Source organism: Maniola jurtina, chromosome 3, assembly GCF_905333055.1.
Source record: "Maniola jurtina chromosome 3, ilManJurt1.1, whole genome shotgun sequence".
NCBI classification, from domain to species: Eukaryota; Metazoa; Arthropoda; class Insecta; order Lepidoptera; family Nymphalidae; genus Maniola; species Maniola jurtina.
The window spans coordinates 12,396,025-12,411,560 of NC_060031.1; the positions used below are offsets into that span (position 1 = coordinate 12,396,025).

A 15,536-nucleotide genomic window follows, 5' to 3' on the forward strand; every position below is an offset into this window, starting at 1 on the left:
TTCCGGGATAAAAAGTATGTCTGTATGTAAGCCTATGTCATTCCCTGGAATGTAAGCTAACTCTGTACAAAATTTCATTGAAATCTGTTAAAATATTAGGCAGTGAAAAGCTAGAAGACAGACAGACTGACAGACACACTTATATTATTATGTATGGATTAAATTCTGCACTAATTGGTGCTATATTTTTCGGTCACGATTAAAATAAAATTAATTTGTAAATAGCATAGTGGTATATTTACTTGACGATTCAATAACTCCTGTAAAAGTAAATTTTTCTCGTCTATAGAATAAGCTACATATTGTGTCTAAGTAGGTATATCATCGAAATATAAATAAGTAAGGAACACGCATTCCGCCATCGATCTAAAAGAAATAAATAAGTGCGAATGATTTGCAGTAACCTACACTACACGGTGAGTGGTCATGAGGCATCGACGCTAGCGGCGCGCCTCAGTGAGGAGCTACGAGCGCGCTCACATACGCCCAATAATCAGGTAACCATTATTATGATTCTAGACAAGCGAAGCTGAGCGCCCCAAATTCCAAGTGATTGGTGTTAGACATGTATGACTAAAATGTCAAAAAACAGCAGTCAGCATTATAGTAGTTTATTAAGTCAATAAAATAATAAACAATATAGTTATTCTTAGCAAACTTTCTTATACAAAATATAACAAACTAAATGTACATAAACCTACCTACCTACTTATGAAACTATATGGAAAAAATATATCTCACTATTTTAGAGTGAAGAAAAAGAATCAAAAGAAGCGGAGGACCCGCAGCCGCGCGCGCGTAGCTACGACCAACACAAACAGACACACGACAATGGTAAGTGTGCGCACACCACACACACAACACACACTAATTGGCTCGCGTTTGTGCGTACATTAATACAGTAATTTGCGTTTGTGCGTGTATTAATACTATAATAATGATTTTCAATTCACGTCAATAATGCTATGAGTCCGTATTGAAATTCTTCTTATTATTGAATTATTATTGAATTCTTCTTATTGAATTCTTTTTAACCCCCGACCCAAAAAGAGGGGTGTTCTTATAACACCCCTCTTGACGTGTGTCTCTGTGTATCTGTCTGTGGCATCGTAGCGCCTAAACGAATGAACCGATTTTAATTTAATTTTTTTTTTTTTTGGAAGGTGGCTTGATCGAGAGTGTTCTTAGCTATCATCCAAGAAAATCGGTTCAGCCGTTTGAAAGTTATCAGCTTTTTTCTAGTTACTGTAACCTTCACTTGTGGACGGTGTTATAAATTTTTAATTTACACTTGTTACACTGTTTTCGAAATGTTAGTTTAGAAAAATTCGCCAGTCACTCTTTTATCAAAATGCTATAACATAATACATAGTCGCGATACTTGTGAGCTTGATTTTATATCGATCTATTTCTAGTGTGATAGTTTAGTGCTCAAAAAATGAAAGCCTATAAATGTAAGTGGGGGGTTCCACAGCATTTTTCGATTACATTATTATATCCTTTTCATTATATTCTAGTAGTTTGGTTAAAGATCACTTCTTGCCTGTCCGCGCTTTGGCAAACTGCTGTATCTAATAGTTTCACTTCAAGTTTTATTAGATTATTTTTGCTATCAACATTTGATGAGTCAATCATTTGAGTTTTCCTCCAGTTTTATTAATAACTAGCTTTTTCACTTGGCTTTCTTGTGGATTTAGATTAAAAACCCCGCGGGAACTTGTTGGTTTCCGGTTCCAAAAAGCAAACTATCTTTGTGCCTCATTTCCTTAAGAGCAGCGATTGAGCCGTGCAAATGTAACGGACAGACGGATAGACACATGTTGGCATTTAATAAGATCGTATTAGTATAAAATTTGGTTATGGAATATCATAGACTAAAAGTACTTTAAAAAAAATACTTACGTAAAGAAAATCTTTATTAATTGAGATTACATATTGACGTAATTTAGTGTAGGCTAAATCCATGCATGATGATTATTTCATAACTCTTGTATTTAGCTGTAACATCTGTATTAGTTAGCATTAACAAAATGAACCACGGTGGCGGTGCGATGAGACGCGATGGGAATTATAAGTTCATACTAGTATATGGCCTACACCTGGATTTTGTTTCTTTGACATTTAGCGACCTGCTAATGGTCGCGATCTGTCATCTTTGTGAATATCGGTTAAACGGATGGGCGGTGAAAAGCTAGCAGACGGACAGACACACACACTTACTTTCGCATTTATGATATTAGATGCATTATTATGTATGACTACGAGAACATTGGCTTGAATAGCTGCAACATGCTGGATCTCATAAGAATAATAAAGCTTTCTGTGAAACGGTATCGTAATTGATTGAGAAAAAGGTTAGGTTAAATATTTTAATTATTAAAGAAAGAGTTAGAGCGTAGTGAAAACTGGGAACATCTCGCTATCTCTCTCGCACGCCCACCGAAGGGCGTGACGTCACGCCCTGCGTCCTGGATTTAACAAATACCTCTACTATCTGATGTTAAACGCTTCTAATTTATATATTTTGATTGGATTTTTGAAATTCTTTCTATTTTAAATTTCGAGTAAAGTAATTTTTGGATTGTAATCGAGTTAGCTACCCTATTATTTTGTGTATTATTTGACTTGTGTGTTTTGGAGTGTGTAGAAACCTCGCCCCGGCGGCGCTCCGCTGCCGACTTGAGCTCATTCTGGCCGGCGATCTTGTGTGTGTTTGCGTTGCACTCTTGCTCCTCGCGAATGCGTGTGTGCGTGTGACTATTGTTTGAGTTCGCATGGTTTTAGAACTAACGAATAACAAATAATATTAGTTACATTACAAGGTTGGTCGGAAAAGGAGTTTTAACCCGAAAGGTGGTCGTTAATTGTTTTACTCATCACTGGCATAGTTATATAATAATACTATTTATATAGTACGCTACGTATGCAATTGACGACGTATTTTTGTAGCAACTTGTCTAACATTTTTGTGCTGATAGCAGCGTAATGTGAGCGTACTAAAAAGGAATATTAGTGATAAGACATTTGTCAACATGAGAACTATTTTACACAAAAAATTTAATTCGCGATACGCTTGGTTGGGCGCCATTTTGTGTGCACGCTATATCGAGCGTCCCTACTAGGTAAATAGTATGATTAGTATCTGTGATCATTATAAACGATTTTTATTATGGAATCAAATGGTTAAAAATGGTTATGAAAAAAACTTCTGCTGAAAAAACTGGAGTGATATGGACTTTTTGTAAGGAACAGTTAACTTAAATGCTGTCCCACAGGTACAAATTGTTTATAAAGATGAGTGCAGTACCCCTGTTTCGGGTTTGGCTCCTTTCCGAATGATCGATATTGATGAATATGCAACAAACGCTGACTTCAGCCGTGTTCCTTCTCCCTCGATCACACTTGTGTGAACGCGGGAGTAGCATCGCGGCGTGAGGCGTCGTTTGTCCGAACAGTCGTCACGCGCCGCGCGCGGTGGGCTTCGGACTTGGAACCTTACTTCGAGCGCGTCCTATCGCAGTCTGTCATTCGGCACGCTTCGATGCACCGATCTATCTTTTATCTCTTTCTATCTCTTTATCTTACGTATGACGTATATTTTTATTTTCTCTATTTTATTTATTATATTATCTTCTTCTGTAACACCACAGACTTGTATGAAAAAGATAGACGAGAAACGCGGGGATATTATGTTCAGAAAATTCAATCTTTCTTTAGTAATTCTCGACTCTATGTAAAATACTATTGCGCAATAGACGTCAGGTTACTCCATGGTGACGGACGGGACATTTTTACAATACTTAAATACTTCAGGAGTTTGAACTTCATATTGAGATTAACTATGTAGTTTAAATCCTTAATTTAATTGAAAGGAACCATTTGAATACTTTTTTTGATCTGATTCAAAATTATGAACAACGAGAGAAATATTTTTATATTCCTATATAATATATATATATATATATTTTAATTTAATGATTTACAACTATGACGTAGAATTTTTACAGCCCGTTTCTTATCTATCTTTCTCGTGGAGCCCGTGCGAGACACTAATATATTTATTTGTATCACCACCCCGTATCTAACGCCACTCCGCTCGCATCTATCACGTAACCGTCCGTTCGCACGTCGTCTAACCCCACATAGCAGACTTGCCATCACTAATCGTATCGCGGTCCGCGTCGACTCCCACATCGCCCGATAGTCCGCAAACGCCGCTCGTGGTGCCCGTCGTGAACGTGGAGGGCGTGGAGTCGTCGACGAACGAGCTGCCGTTGTCGGCGCTGACGTTCGGCGCGGGCGGGCCGGCTCGGCTCCGCTCGTGGCCGGCGTCGCGCGCGGCCTCGCCTGCCGTCGACTGTAGCGTGTGGGGCGCAGGGCGGCGCCAGCGGCACAGCATCGCCGGCCAGATGAGCTACCTCAAGATGTTGGGGCTGGCGCGCGGCAAGCTGGGCGGCGCGCAGGGGCTCTTCAGCACCGCCGTCATCTCCGGCTCCAGCTCCGCGCCCAACCTGCGGGTCATGATACCCACCGCTTCCAACAGCAACAGTGAGTATACCGCGTTATATTCTTACTAGCTAACCGGGACTTCGTTCGCGTGGATTTAGGTGTTTAAAAATCCAGTGAGAACATTTTTGTATTCCCGTATAAAAGTTCCATTCCTTTAATGTAAGCTATTCTTTAATGTAAGCTATACCATTTCTTTAATGTAAGCTATATTTTGTGCCATGTGCCCTTCAACGTCCGATCACCGGTTGAGCCGCGAGATAACAGACATGCCCGTTTGTTACCTTTTGTAATCATTGCGATACCTTAAACTGCAGGCATTATATTTCGTACATGGAGTAATTTATTGGTTTAATATATAAGGCTCTCAAACTGTGATATTTTATCTTTATGTCACCTGCATTCTCATGAATAAATTAGTATTTATTAGATTCTATACAATTTTAGTTAGCCAATTGCATAAATTCTACTATAGTATTTAGGTATGTGTGAAAACCCTTATCTCATATCATGCAGCATAAGCAACTGAATCTCAACACAAATAATATCACAAAGGACTGCTAAATTCCAGCGTTCTTTGGATGACGCTTTGAGAGTTCAATAGGCAAGGAAATGTACGTAATATTTTCAGCTGCGTTGGAGGGTTTCGGGGGAGTACCAGCCATCCGTCCCTTGGAGACGCTCCACAACGCGCTGTCGCTGCGACAACTCGACGACTTCCTTGAGCGTGTGACCGAGGCGCCCGTGCTGTTGGGGACTCCTCCCTCGAACCCCGCGCCGGTACCTGCCACGAAGCAACCTTCGCCGACCAACAGTGAGTGCGCTATTATATCGCTAGTTAAAATGGCCTTTTATTTTGTTTTTTTAAGCTAATGCAATGTCAAAAAAAAATATTATGGTTCTTAAGAAATTAGCTCTAGTATCGACTAAATCTCACAAATTAGTCGATACTAGAGCTGATTTCTTAAACTGGACCCTTTCAAGTAAAGATTTTTAAATAAACCTGTGAGGATGACACTGCCATTGGCGCAATAAAAGTGTCATAAGCCTACTTTGTCATATTAGTTGACAAATTGCGAAAAACCAAATTAAATTTGAATTTGCGGGCAGACCCGTCTCATCCACCTTAAAGATGTGTGTGCTAATCTGCACTTGGCCAGCGTTTTGGACTATAGCCTAAGCCCTTCTCATTCTGAGAGAAGACCCATTCAGCTTCATTCATTCATTCAGAATTCAGCAATGGGTTGAGATGATAATGATGATGATCTAATATCTTTGTGCAACCCAGGTGTTGGTTGGAGTGGTCCATCGTCTCTCATGTCATCATCTGGGGAGCTGCCGAGCGGGCTGTCGTCCGCCGGCCCGTCCTCCCCCAATTCCAACTACGCGTCCAACTCCGAACACAACAAAAACAACTCCTCTGAAAGGTATACCCACGCTCACCTCACACCGCCACCGCAGAGTATAGACCAACTAAACCATCGACTGATAGTTTATACGGCTTTAATTACATGGGAGTCAGACTAATGGCACTAATGCACGAATAAAACTCAAAATCTTTTAATCAAAGTAGGTACTATTGTACCCCTTTTGATGGTCAGAATTGTTAGATTCAAATTAATATGATATAGTGGTGTTAATTAATTACGTAAACTTAAAACTAAAACTGCAGTCAAAGGACAGTATACCATACTGTAGTGTACATAAGTAAGACTGCAGTTATCTCTGTTTGGCGAAACTGACTCACTCTCTCTTATTGGCTGAAGCACATTGTTGCAACAAGAATAACAAATTCAGCCAATTATTTCAATTAAACATCAATTACTGTGAATTGCTATTTTTGCGATCTGATAATAGAAACTATCGTATTACCTTGTGGAAAACAGATTCAAAGTCAAAGTGGAGCCACTGTTCACTATATTAAATTGTCAATTCTGAATTTAATAAACAAATTGTCTTAAGACACTAGTTTAGACAAAACTTTAGTTTTAACTTAAAAGTTAAAACTAAAGTTCCAAACGCAACCTGATCTGAAAAGAACCTATCAAGAAACAGGTGTTTTTACTTTTTATCTAAAGTGTCAAATATTGTTAAACGTGTGCTCAACTAACTCTTTTTGCCCATAATGCGCCCAACTAAACTATCAGTCGATCAAAAAGTCTGGTTTGCGGTGGCCTATCATTTACATCACCAAACAGTGCATGTACCTAAGGGTGTAAACGAAGGTTTAACTCACATTAGCGATAGAATGTAAGTGTTTGACTGTCATTTATAAACTTAATCATGTATTCCGAATCTAAAATTATACAAAACTAATATTAATATAATTATTAATAACTAATTTTAAGCAGTATATGTTTGGAAGAACTTTAACTTTAGATTGGCATAACTATAAATTATTATTCGGAAAACTTTTTTAAGCCTCTACTTCGCTCATTGTCTTGTTTGTGCTATTTTATGAGAAAAGTGCTAATTTAAGGCTTCGTTTTTATTATTTTCTTTCTTAGAGTTATTCACTAAAAACCATCTTCGACTGTTAGAGCTGAGTTTTTAGTAATATCACTACTACTATTGGTACTACTTGTTGTACATACAGAAATTGTGTGTGGCTAAAACGAATACCTCAAAAACGCAATGTCAGCTTTTGTAATTAACTAACGAGGCTAATGGACGCACTTTCTTTTACCTAAACAGATTTCTATAAAATTATTTTTTCTCGATTCGACGCCGTTTGAATTTTACTTAACACAAAACAGAAAAGGGTTAGGTCTTTCATGGAGTTCTGTTTTTTTTAAATAAAATAGGCAGGTTTTTTTACGTTTGTAAAAAATTTACTCGGGTAAGCGTCAGAGTTGATTACAAAGCTGCTTGCCTACCGGGCGTGGAGGAGTGGAGGAGGGAGGGGGGCGACGTGCATTGATCATTGTGGATTGCAGTAGCAATTGGAGTAGATGTGTGGCCAGCAAAGCGCCCGAGTGGGGCGAGCCGGCCACCTTGTGCGCGCTCTCCACCGGCCTGCGCGCGCTCGTGCCGCCCACCGCAGGTATCCACACGCACACACACAATATACTCTCACACACGAACACACTCACACACGCACACCACACACACCCAGACATACGGTAAATATTATACATATTACTTGTACCAGAAAACATTGACAGAAAGGATACGAAAGGCGGCCTTATCGCTTATTAATCGTTCAGGCAACCTTAGCAAAAAGAAAAATAGACTGCAGGTGGTATCTATTACAAATATGTCGTACACACACACTCATACACATACACGGCAAATATTTCCTATATTCGAATCTTTCTGTCACTAAAATACAAGATATGGCGTCATCAAAATTGTCCGTGAAAATTTAGTGCTCACCCACGAATGCGCACTTATTTTGGATAATAATCAGATACGAGTATATTATACAAACATGACACTTAATGCTGTTGGCGTGCTTTTAAAAACAACTAATTTTCATTGGTTCTACTATAAATAACTTAGAGTGGGTATAAACTTAATTACTAATCAAATTAAGCAATTTCATTGAACCAAACTATGAAATATACCTACCAAAAATTCTACCTGTGTTTATCAGTATAACTCGTGCCAATTTTAAAATAATCGAAAATGACTGCGCTTATAATTCCCTATCACTCGCACTCAATACAAATACATAGTATAGTGTGCGAGTGAAAGGAAATGATTTACGCACCGTTTTCGATCCGTTTCTTTATTGGCACGAGTTATATATGAATTGTATAGGTTAATTTATTATTTTTTCTGACAACTTTAATTGCTTACTTACACTTCATGACTATTCTTCTGTGAAATTGATGATTACTTACTGCAAAACATTTCGGTATCTGCATGTTTTCATAATACATTTGCACGCTGAACCCTTTCAAACTAGGTTTAGCTCCTAAAGCTCAAAATCTATTTTGAACTGAACCCGTAAGAGTTTGCACATCTCGACAACGTTGATAGATTTCGAGTATCGAAACTAAAGAGTTAAATGAACTTCTTGCTTTAAAGTCGTTAAGAATTCAGAATTAACCGATTTTTATTTTATAAAAGTTTCCGCTTGGGTTGCAAGTTGTATGCGACTTGGAACCTTAAAATTAAAGAGTGTAGGTCCATTTTACTCTGACGATATATCGGTTGGATACTCGAAAACTTTTGACTCGTTTACTCGATTACGACTGCATGACTTAAGATTATTGTACAGAAATCTCTGTCGCATGTTTGTATGTGAGAAAATTACCCACTTTACTACCCTGCCCAAATTACCATACATTGTAACTAGATTATTTGAACGTGTTTCATTTCCATAGAAAACATATTTTTCCGGATTTTTTTTTGACCCCCTTTGGAAAAACGTAACCCAATGGTTTGAAAAAGCCACGGGTACTAGCGAATCCCCTTGCCCTACGTGGCGCTCTTGAATGGTAGAACAAAAATATTTGAACTCACGTAAATATTATGGCACATTTGACGTTCCTTGGTTCTCCACAGTATCACAGTTTCTTTATTAGTTCGCGGTAAGAACGTCTGGGTTGACTTGTTTACCTTTTGAGTCAGTTGAGGAAAAATATTTATTTGATTCAGGTTCGTCTATTAGCGGCGACGTGACGCCCGTGTCGGTCACCTCGGAGCCCGAGTTCCACAGCAACGAGGCAACCGCCGGCTCCATCACTGACCATGACCTATTGGTAAGTCCACGGTCCACTGTTGGACGTAGGGCCTTTGTAAAGATATCCACAGAACAAGTTCTTGTGCAGCTTGTACATCGACTCAACAGATTCATATTTGACAGACATGTTTAAATTGACTTTTTCTTTCAGAGTGCAGAGGGTGAAGACGATGAAGAAACTTTATCAGCAGACCCGTGCGGATCTCCAGTTAGAGTCATTAGGAATGACTTGACACCACTCTACGAGTCCAAAAGCACAACAAAGATAGAAATAGAAGATACTACCACTGTAGCCCTAGATCTGTACGGTCGCAGCTTCCAACAAACAAAAGAAGACTTTTACAAAGAAATACCATCAAGTAGCAAAAACTTAAACGTAGATAGTGACAAAAATAAATGTGCAATGGGTCGCTTGCAATACGTTAGCAACATAGATTCGCTGAATTTACAAAGTAGTAGTAAATGTAAAACTAAAAAGAACGAACTCCTCAACAATGGCTGTAGAAGATACAGTGATAGTAGTGCCCAAAAGAGTAATAACAATTCTCACGCAGTTTCAGGTAGTAGGTTTACAACCACTCTAGTTGATGAAGATTTATTAAGAGCTGGGATGTCCAGCGAGGGTAGAAATTCAGTAGATGAAAATTTATCGAATGATGCCAATCCAATGGTAACTAAGGCTAAACAGATTAATGTGAAACCAGGCTTCACAATTCATGAAAATGATTGTAGTTAGAAGTAGTGTTATATTATGATAAGCAAATCATGGCCGGAGTAGTAGGGAAACTTGAGCTGGTGCTTGTAAGCTGAAAGTTTAGAAGGAAGTCTTCTAAGTTAAGTGCTATGGATATGATAACAGGTGTGCACTTTACAAGGTGATTAAAGTCCCATGTAGGTAGGTAGATTTTTTTAGAGCTACGTAATAACTTTATGCCTTCATACTTTTATATTTTTATTATAATATCTGCACAACGTTAAAAAAATTACATTAGTTAAATGATACACCTTTATTATTAGCTATGTTTTTAAATAACCACCGAGACGACAAACACAAGTTTGGTGATAGACCCCAGCAGGGATGGTATACATAGACACCATGCAACTAAATTATTATTAGTTATTAAAATGTTTATGGTCACTGAGGTTATAAAATATGCGTGCTGTTTCTCTATACTCGGGAATTGGGGTGGGTAGAGGAACCACATTACTAAGTTTTTGCATTTATTATGACACCTTCTCAAAGTTTCCCAGGGTTTCTTGGGATATTATTCAATAATAATCCCTAATTGCAGTAGGTACAATTTATCTGCATCCTTTTTATTACATACATTAAAATATTCACATTATATTTTTTAGCCAATTTGTGGTTTGTTTTTTTTTTTGAATATTTTGCAATACTTTTAAAATAATGTCATTGTTTCCAAATACTTTTCCATTAGTGAAATATATTTTTTTACACAAATTATTATGTATATTATGATCATTTAGTTGATAATAAAATCTATTTTTCTGATATTAAGAGTAGGTACCTGTCAACTAAAGGGGAGCGGAGCGGAGATATGTTCGATGATATGGGGAGATTGGAATACACAAATCTGTGAAGTCTCTAGTCTCTAGAAGACATGTAAATATTATTGGCATCTATCAATAGTCTGATTAGTCTGCTAAACATCTGCGCTCCACTCTGCTTCAATGGACAAGTGCCCTAATTCAGAGCTATCAGAAAAAAATGTGTGATATTTGTGTATTAAGCTTTCTGCTTGTCCATTAACTTATAGTGAAAATGTATGTAACTTGTAGTAGATAGTTATAAGAATTTGGACGAAATATATGGCTTTTAAAGAAAATAATCTTTTTATTCTAATTCATCCTTAGCTCTACTATTATGACTGAATTCTGAAATGGCTAAATGGATTTTGAAGAATTATTTCACCTTAATGCAAGAACGGCTGAATAGATTTTGATGAGAGAAACGATAGATACTGATGGGGTCTGATTACTTATAGTTACCCAAATATTGTCATATTTATTTGGGAGGAACTCCAGCTACCGGAAATTGGGAAACATGTACCACACAGTAGAAGGGTCATTACAAACAAAATTAAATAAAAATTTAAGAACCCCCAACCTCTAAAATAAAATAATAAGTACTTATGTTTAATAAAAAGATAAGTTAAATAACAGTAAAGTTTTTATCGAAGCGTACGTCGATTTTCTTAGCTCGAAAAAGCTATGAAAGTCATCCGTTGTAGAAAGAAGTTTCTGTTTTTAACGGTCCCCCGACGCGACGCAACGAGCGCTTGAATACAAACTTTACTATTATTTTAAACTTAAAAGGGCCATACATAGGTACTTATTATAACATACTTATTAATTTTATACTTTTGTGTCGGGGGTTTTTTCACTTTACGCTTTTAAACTTTTTATCTTGAAATGGTTTGTGTAGGTACCTAATAAATATATACACATTACGAACTAGCATGCCAGTGCGTCGCCGTATTACAATTTAGCTGGATACTAATATGTATTGGTCGGATATTAATAGTCTAATAAGAAAACTAGTAAAGAACTGATAATCTTCAAATGGCGGAACTGATTTTCTTGGATTATAGCTAAGAACACTCTCAATCAAATTAAATTTCAAACAAAAAAAAACTAAATCCAAATTGGATCATTTGTTTAGGAGCTACGATGCCACAGACAGATACACAAACACACGTCAAACTTACAACACCCCTCTTTTTGGGTTGGGGGTTAAAAAAGAGCTTTATTAATTTTGACAGTTTGAACACAATTTTGTTCAGAATGATTCATCTAATGATACTTACATAGATGTTGTTGCATAGCTGGATATCTGTTTCGTAAAAAATAAAATCCAGCACGATGGACCGACGATATAAAGCGGCTGGCGGGAAGTGGCTGGATGAGGAAGGCTGAGGACCGGGTGTGGTGGCGCTCTTTAGGGAAGGCCTATGTCCAGCAGTGGACGTCCACAGGCTGATGATGACGATGATGATGAAAAAATAAAAAACGTTTTATACTAAATTTCTCTTTAATTTAACCCAATATACTTTAAAGCTCACAATGAACAAGCTAAGTTAAACTTAAACCAATGACCAGACCATACATCACAATAATATACAACAATAAAATCTATGGATACATTTTAAAACTTAAAACCAATTGTACTATTTATCATGTCTAAGGTCGACGTTATAAGTTTATAAGGAACCAAGAAGCTAAATCTGTGGGTTCTATCAAAAATTCACCATAATCTTTGAACAGTGAGAGTCAAGACCTGTGAATGCCCCAGTACAAGCAATTTTTCATTTCGGTACCAATCAAGCTTTCAATATGAAACGCGATGGCAGCACAGATGTAGGTCACATCACTGCATTAAAATTACTTCTACGCACGCGTCGCAATTAAACCTCCTTCACAGAGTTCCTTGTATTAACAACTTCTAGGACCCGAGTTCGACCTGATGCTGTCACACGTTTTTCTATACTATACTGCACAGCGCGCTTCTCACTATGGATACTTCTATAAATCCAATATTCATTAGGTCCCTACTTATAAAAATTTAAACATGGTTTACACACTGCAAATATATTATGACAGAAATGTGTATCAAGCATGGATAAGCAATGTATAAGCTTTTATCAGTAAGAGCCTTTTAATAAATATGATTTTGACCTGGCTATGTACTATACATATAAATATTATAGTGGTGAATTTTTGATCAAACCATCAGGTATAAAGGCTTCAACATAGAAGCAAAATACAGGTCATAATATACCATATCAAGATAACAATGGGGAGGTGTTAATAATACAGACTGGTATTATTACATCCAAGGTAATGCACCAGTTTACAAAACTAAACAATGCATTATACACTTTAGCTAACATTAATAAAATGCTTATTTATAACTCATAAGAACTCGCTTAGCATATTTCTATGGCATTAGAGCTATCCACCAGGTAGGTTGTTGGAATGTGAAATGCTAAGCTAACACCTAATGCTGATTACATATCTTACAAAACATACCAAGAGATATGGCATATACTGCTAGATGTATGAACCGCTTTAGCTGCTTTGCTACATTTTTTAACATTACCAACATTGCAACCAATATTATGAAAATCTTTAACAATAATTTAAAATATTACATACACAATCTGAGAAAGGACCCACCATGTCCATATTTGCTGTGTAAACTGTCAAAAGTATGGTTGACACAGTTGGTTGGGTGATCATTTCTAATATTGTACATGTTCAATTATTATATTAAGCAAATTTTTGTAATATGACCCATTCAGTGGATGCGAGGCATGAAACAGTTTAAAATGTTAAATATCACAAATATACAAAAGAGATCATAAGGTAGGTACAAATTCTTAAATGTGGAAAAGCTAGTTTTTAATACTGTTTCAAAAAGTTTACTCTGTTTTCTGAGCAATTTTTGGTGCTTTATAAATCAATGATGTGAGAGTGTTAAATATTCCCTGTTGTTGGATGCCAGGCCACAGCAATACAACTGTGGAAAATATGTATAGGAGAAATACATTGTTGATTGTTGAGGCCATCCAGGCGAGGATGCACAGCATGCTGATGGAGATTATGTAATACTGAAAATAAAAAAAACAATACTTTACATACTATTATATTAATTAAGACTACAAAAGTTAAAAGTAGGTGGTCCCTATTATGCTTTTTCATCCTACATGCTGCACTTTCAATAAGCTCAACTGTTTAGTCAGCCCTATTTTGTTTAGTCATATAAAAATGTAAGTAAAAGTTGCAAACTATGTTTATTAGATCAACAACATCAAGAATGAGAAAGGCTAAGGACTGAGTGCTGGCATCATCTCAGACAGGACTATCTTCAAAAGTGGAAGCATATAGACTGCTGATGATGACCATATTTACCATAATATGTCTTGGCTTTGGTATTGTTTTGCTACTAAAATCAACCAGAAATGTAGAACTTACCAAAGAAGGGCTATTCTCCCTCATAGAATAGAAAGATTTCACTTGGTCCAATGTCTTATTGTAACTCATCACAATGCTCCTGCAAATGTCTTCAAACATTTTCTCCTTTTGCCCAGTCCAGCTCGTAGGCCCATACACTGTATTGCATACTATCGGGATAATGAAATCTACGAAGTTCAGTACCAATCCAACTACTGCGAGTGATGCAAGAGTGTTGAGGTCCATGAGCCAAATTGTTAAGAAAAAAATTGTCACCGACGCAAAAATTGCGCACGGATGCCATTGCTGTTCCCAAAGGAAGACAGATTTTAAAGGCAAGAGCGCCATACGCCAGCCTTCCAAAAGCCGCTTCAGTTTCTTCACTTGTTGTTCCTGAAATGTTTTAGTAGTTGAGTCAACCCTAATTCGTACCAGCAGCTTAAATAAATATGTATCATTACGTTTTATACTCAAAACTCTTTGTTCAGAAGTGGTGTCAGATAGCTGCTACATGAATAAATTTAGAAATGAAAAGGCTATTTATTCAATTTCCATGGTTGATGACTATATCCATTGTATAGCTTTCATAGTAAAAGCTCCTAATATACTTATATACAAAGAACAATGAAAAATTATATTAAATTAACGTGAAAAATAATTACGTTGTTTGTAGGTACATACCTGAATCGCTTCTGCCATTTTGTTTGTAGTAAGGTTGATAGTACCTACGAAAACGACGTTGATACAGAATTATTTAATCGGAGATAAATCTGTAAATTGATTTCTTTGTACAAAGAAAATGTGGAGTAAATTTTAGAGAAAAATCGAAACCGCAACCGCTTCTTTTTTTTCAAATGACAATGACATTTAAGAACAATTGATCTGTCAACTTGTCATTTTTTTTTAATATCTTCCCGGCCTTGGATTCGAGGTTTCTGGAGCGATTTAATTTTTTTTAACAATAGAAATTAGCAAGATGGTCCCATTAATTTTTTTGAATTCAACTCCTTAATTCTGATGCTGCAGAGTTAATACCCGTCAACTATCGGTGGTGTATTAATATTGAAGGAACCAAAAAACACTTCATAATTGAATTCCAAGTCCAAGCCTCAATCTTGATGCAGGGTACAGCACTCCTAAACTACAGGGATTCAGGAACTATTGATTGTGAAATTATATTATTATTGTATGCGCCAAGCAACGACTTCGTGATTATATGCGTTTTAAGCAATTAAATAACTTAAATAGTGAAGGAAAACCTTGAGGAAACCTATGCCTAAGAGTTCTCAGTAATATTCTCAAAGGTGTGTGAAGCCTACCAATCTGCACTTGGCCAGTGTGGCAGGCACAGAGTACTTTGTTAATA

The 15,536-nt window shown here is 36.9% G+C and overlaps 2 protein-coding genes across 6 annotated transcripts in view; one reads left to right on the top strand and one right to left on the bottom strand.

Moving 5' to 3' along the window:
- The window catches only part of LOC123880933 (inositol hexakisphosphate and diphosphoinositol-pentakisphosphate kinase), a 28,877-nt gene extending 17,834 nt beyond the window's left edge, over positions 1-11,043 (top strand). For 3 of the 4 annotated variants that reach the window (XM_045929355.1, XM_045929353.1, XM_045929354.1), the window contains exons 21-28: positions 401-497; positions 750-834; positions 4,147-4,548; positions 5,138-5,320; positions 5,795-5,933; positions 7,443-7,549; positions 9,112-9,215; positions 9,348-11,043. In XM_045929355.1, the coding sequence (XP_045785311.1) occupies positions 401-497; positions 750-834; positions 4,147-4,548; positions 5,138-5,320; positions 5,795-5,933; positions 7,443-7,549; positions 9,112-9,215; positions 9,348-9,932 (1,702 nt within the window). In that variant the 3' untranslated portion in view covers positions 9,933-11,043. The remainder of the gene's footprint in view (positions 1-400; positions 498-749; positions 835-4,146; positions 4,549-5,137; positions 5,321-5,794; positions 5,934-7,442; positions 7,550-9,111; positions 9,216-9,347) is intronic. The other variant, XM_045929357.1, reaches the window with a different exon arrangement.
- Positions 3,194-15,040, bottom strand: LOC123880956 (ADP-ribosylation factor-like protein 6-interacting protein 1). 2 transcript variants are annotated; one of them, XR_006799382.1, is made up of 5 exons: positions 14,852-15,040; positions 14,192-14,563; positions 13,471-13,827; positions 6,221-6,229; positions 3,194-3,205 (listed from the first exon to the last, which is right to left on the bottom strand). XR_006799382.1 is itself a non-coding variant. In XM_045929401.1 (3 exons), the coding sequence occupies exons 1-3, from the start codon at positions 14,867-14,869 to the stop codon at positions 13,639-13,641; spliced, it is 579 nt and encodes a 192-aa protein (XP_045785357.1). In that variant the 5' UTR covers positions 14,870-15,040; the 3' UTR covers positions 12,230-13,638. The 2 variants fall into 2 exon arrangements, 1 of the variants encoding a protein (XP_045785357.1); XM_045929401.1 differs by lacking the exons at positions 3,194-3,205; positions 6,221-6,229 and having other exon boundaries at positions 12,230-13,827.
- Positions 15,041-15,536: the final 496 nt, after the last annotated feature.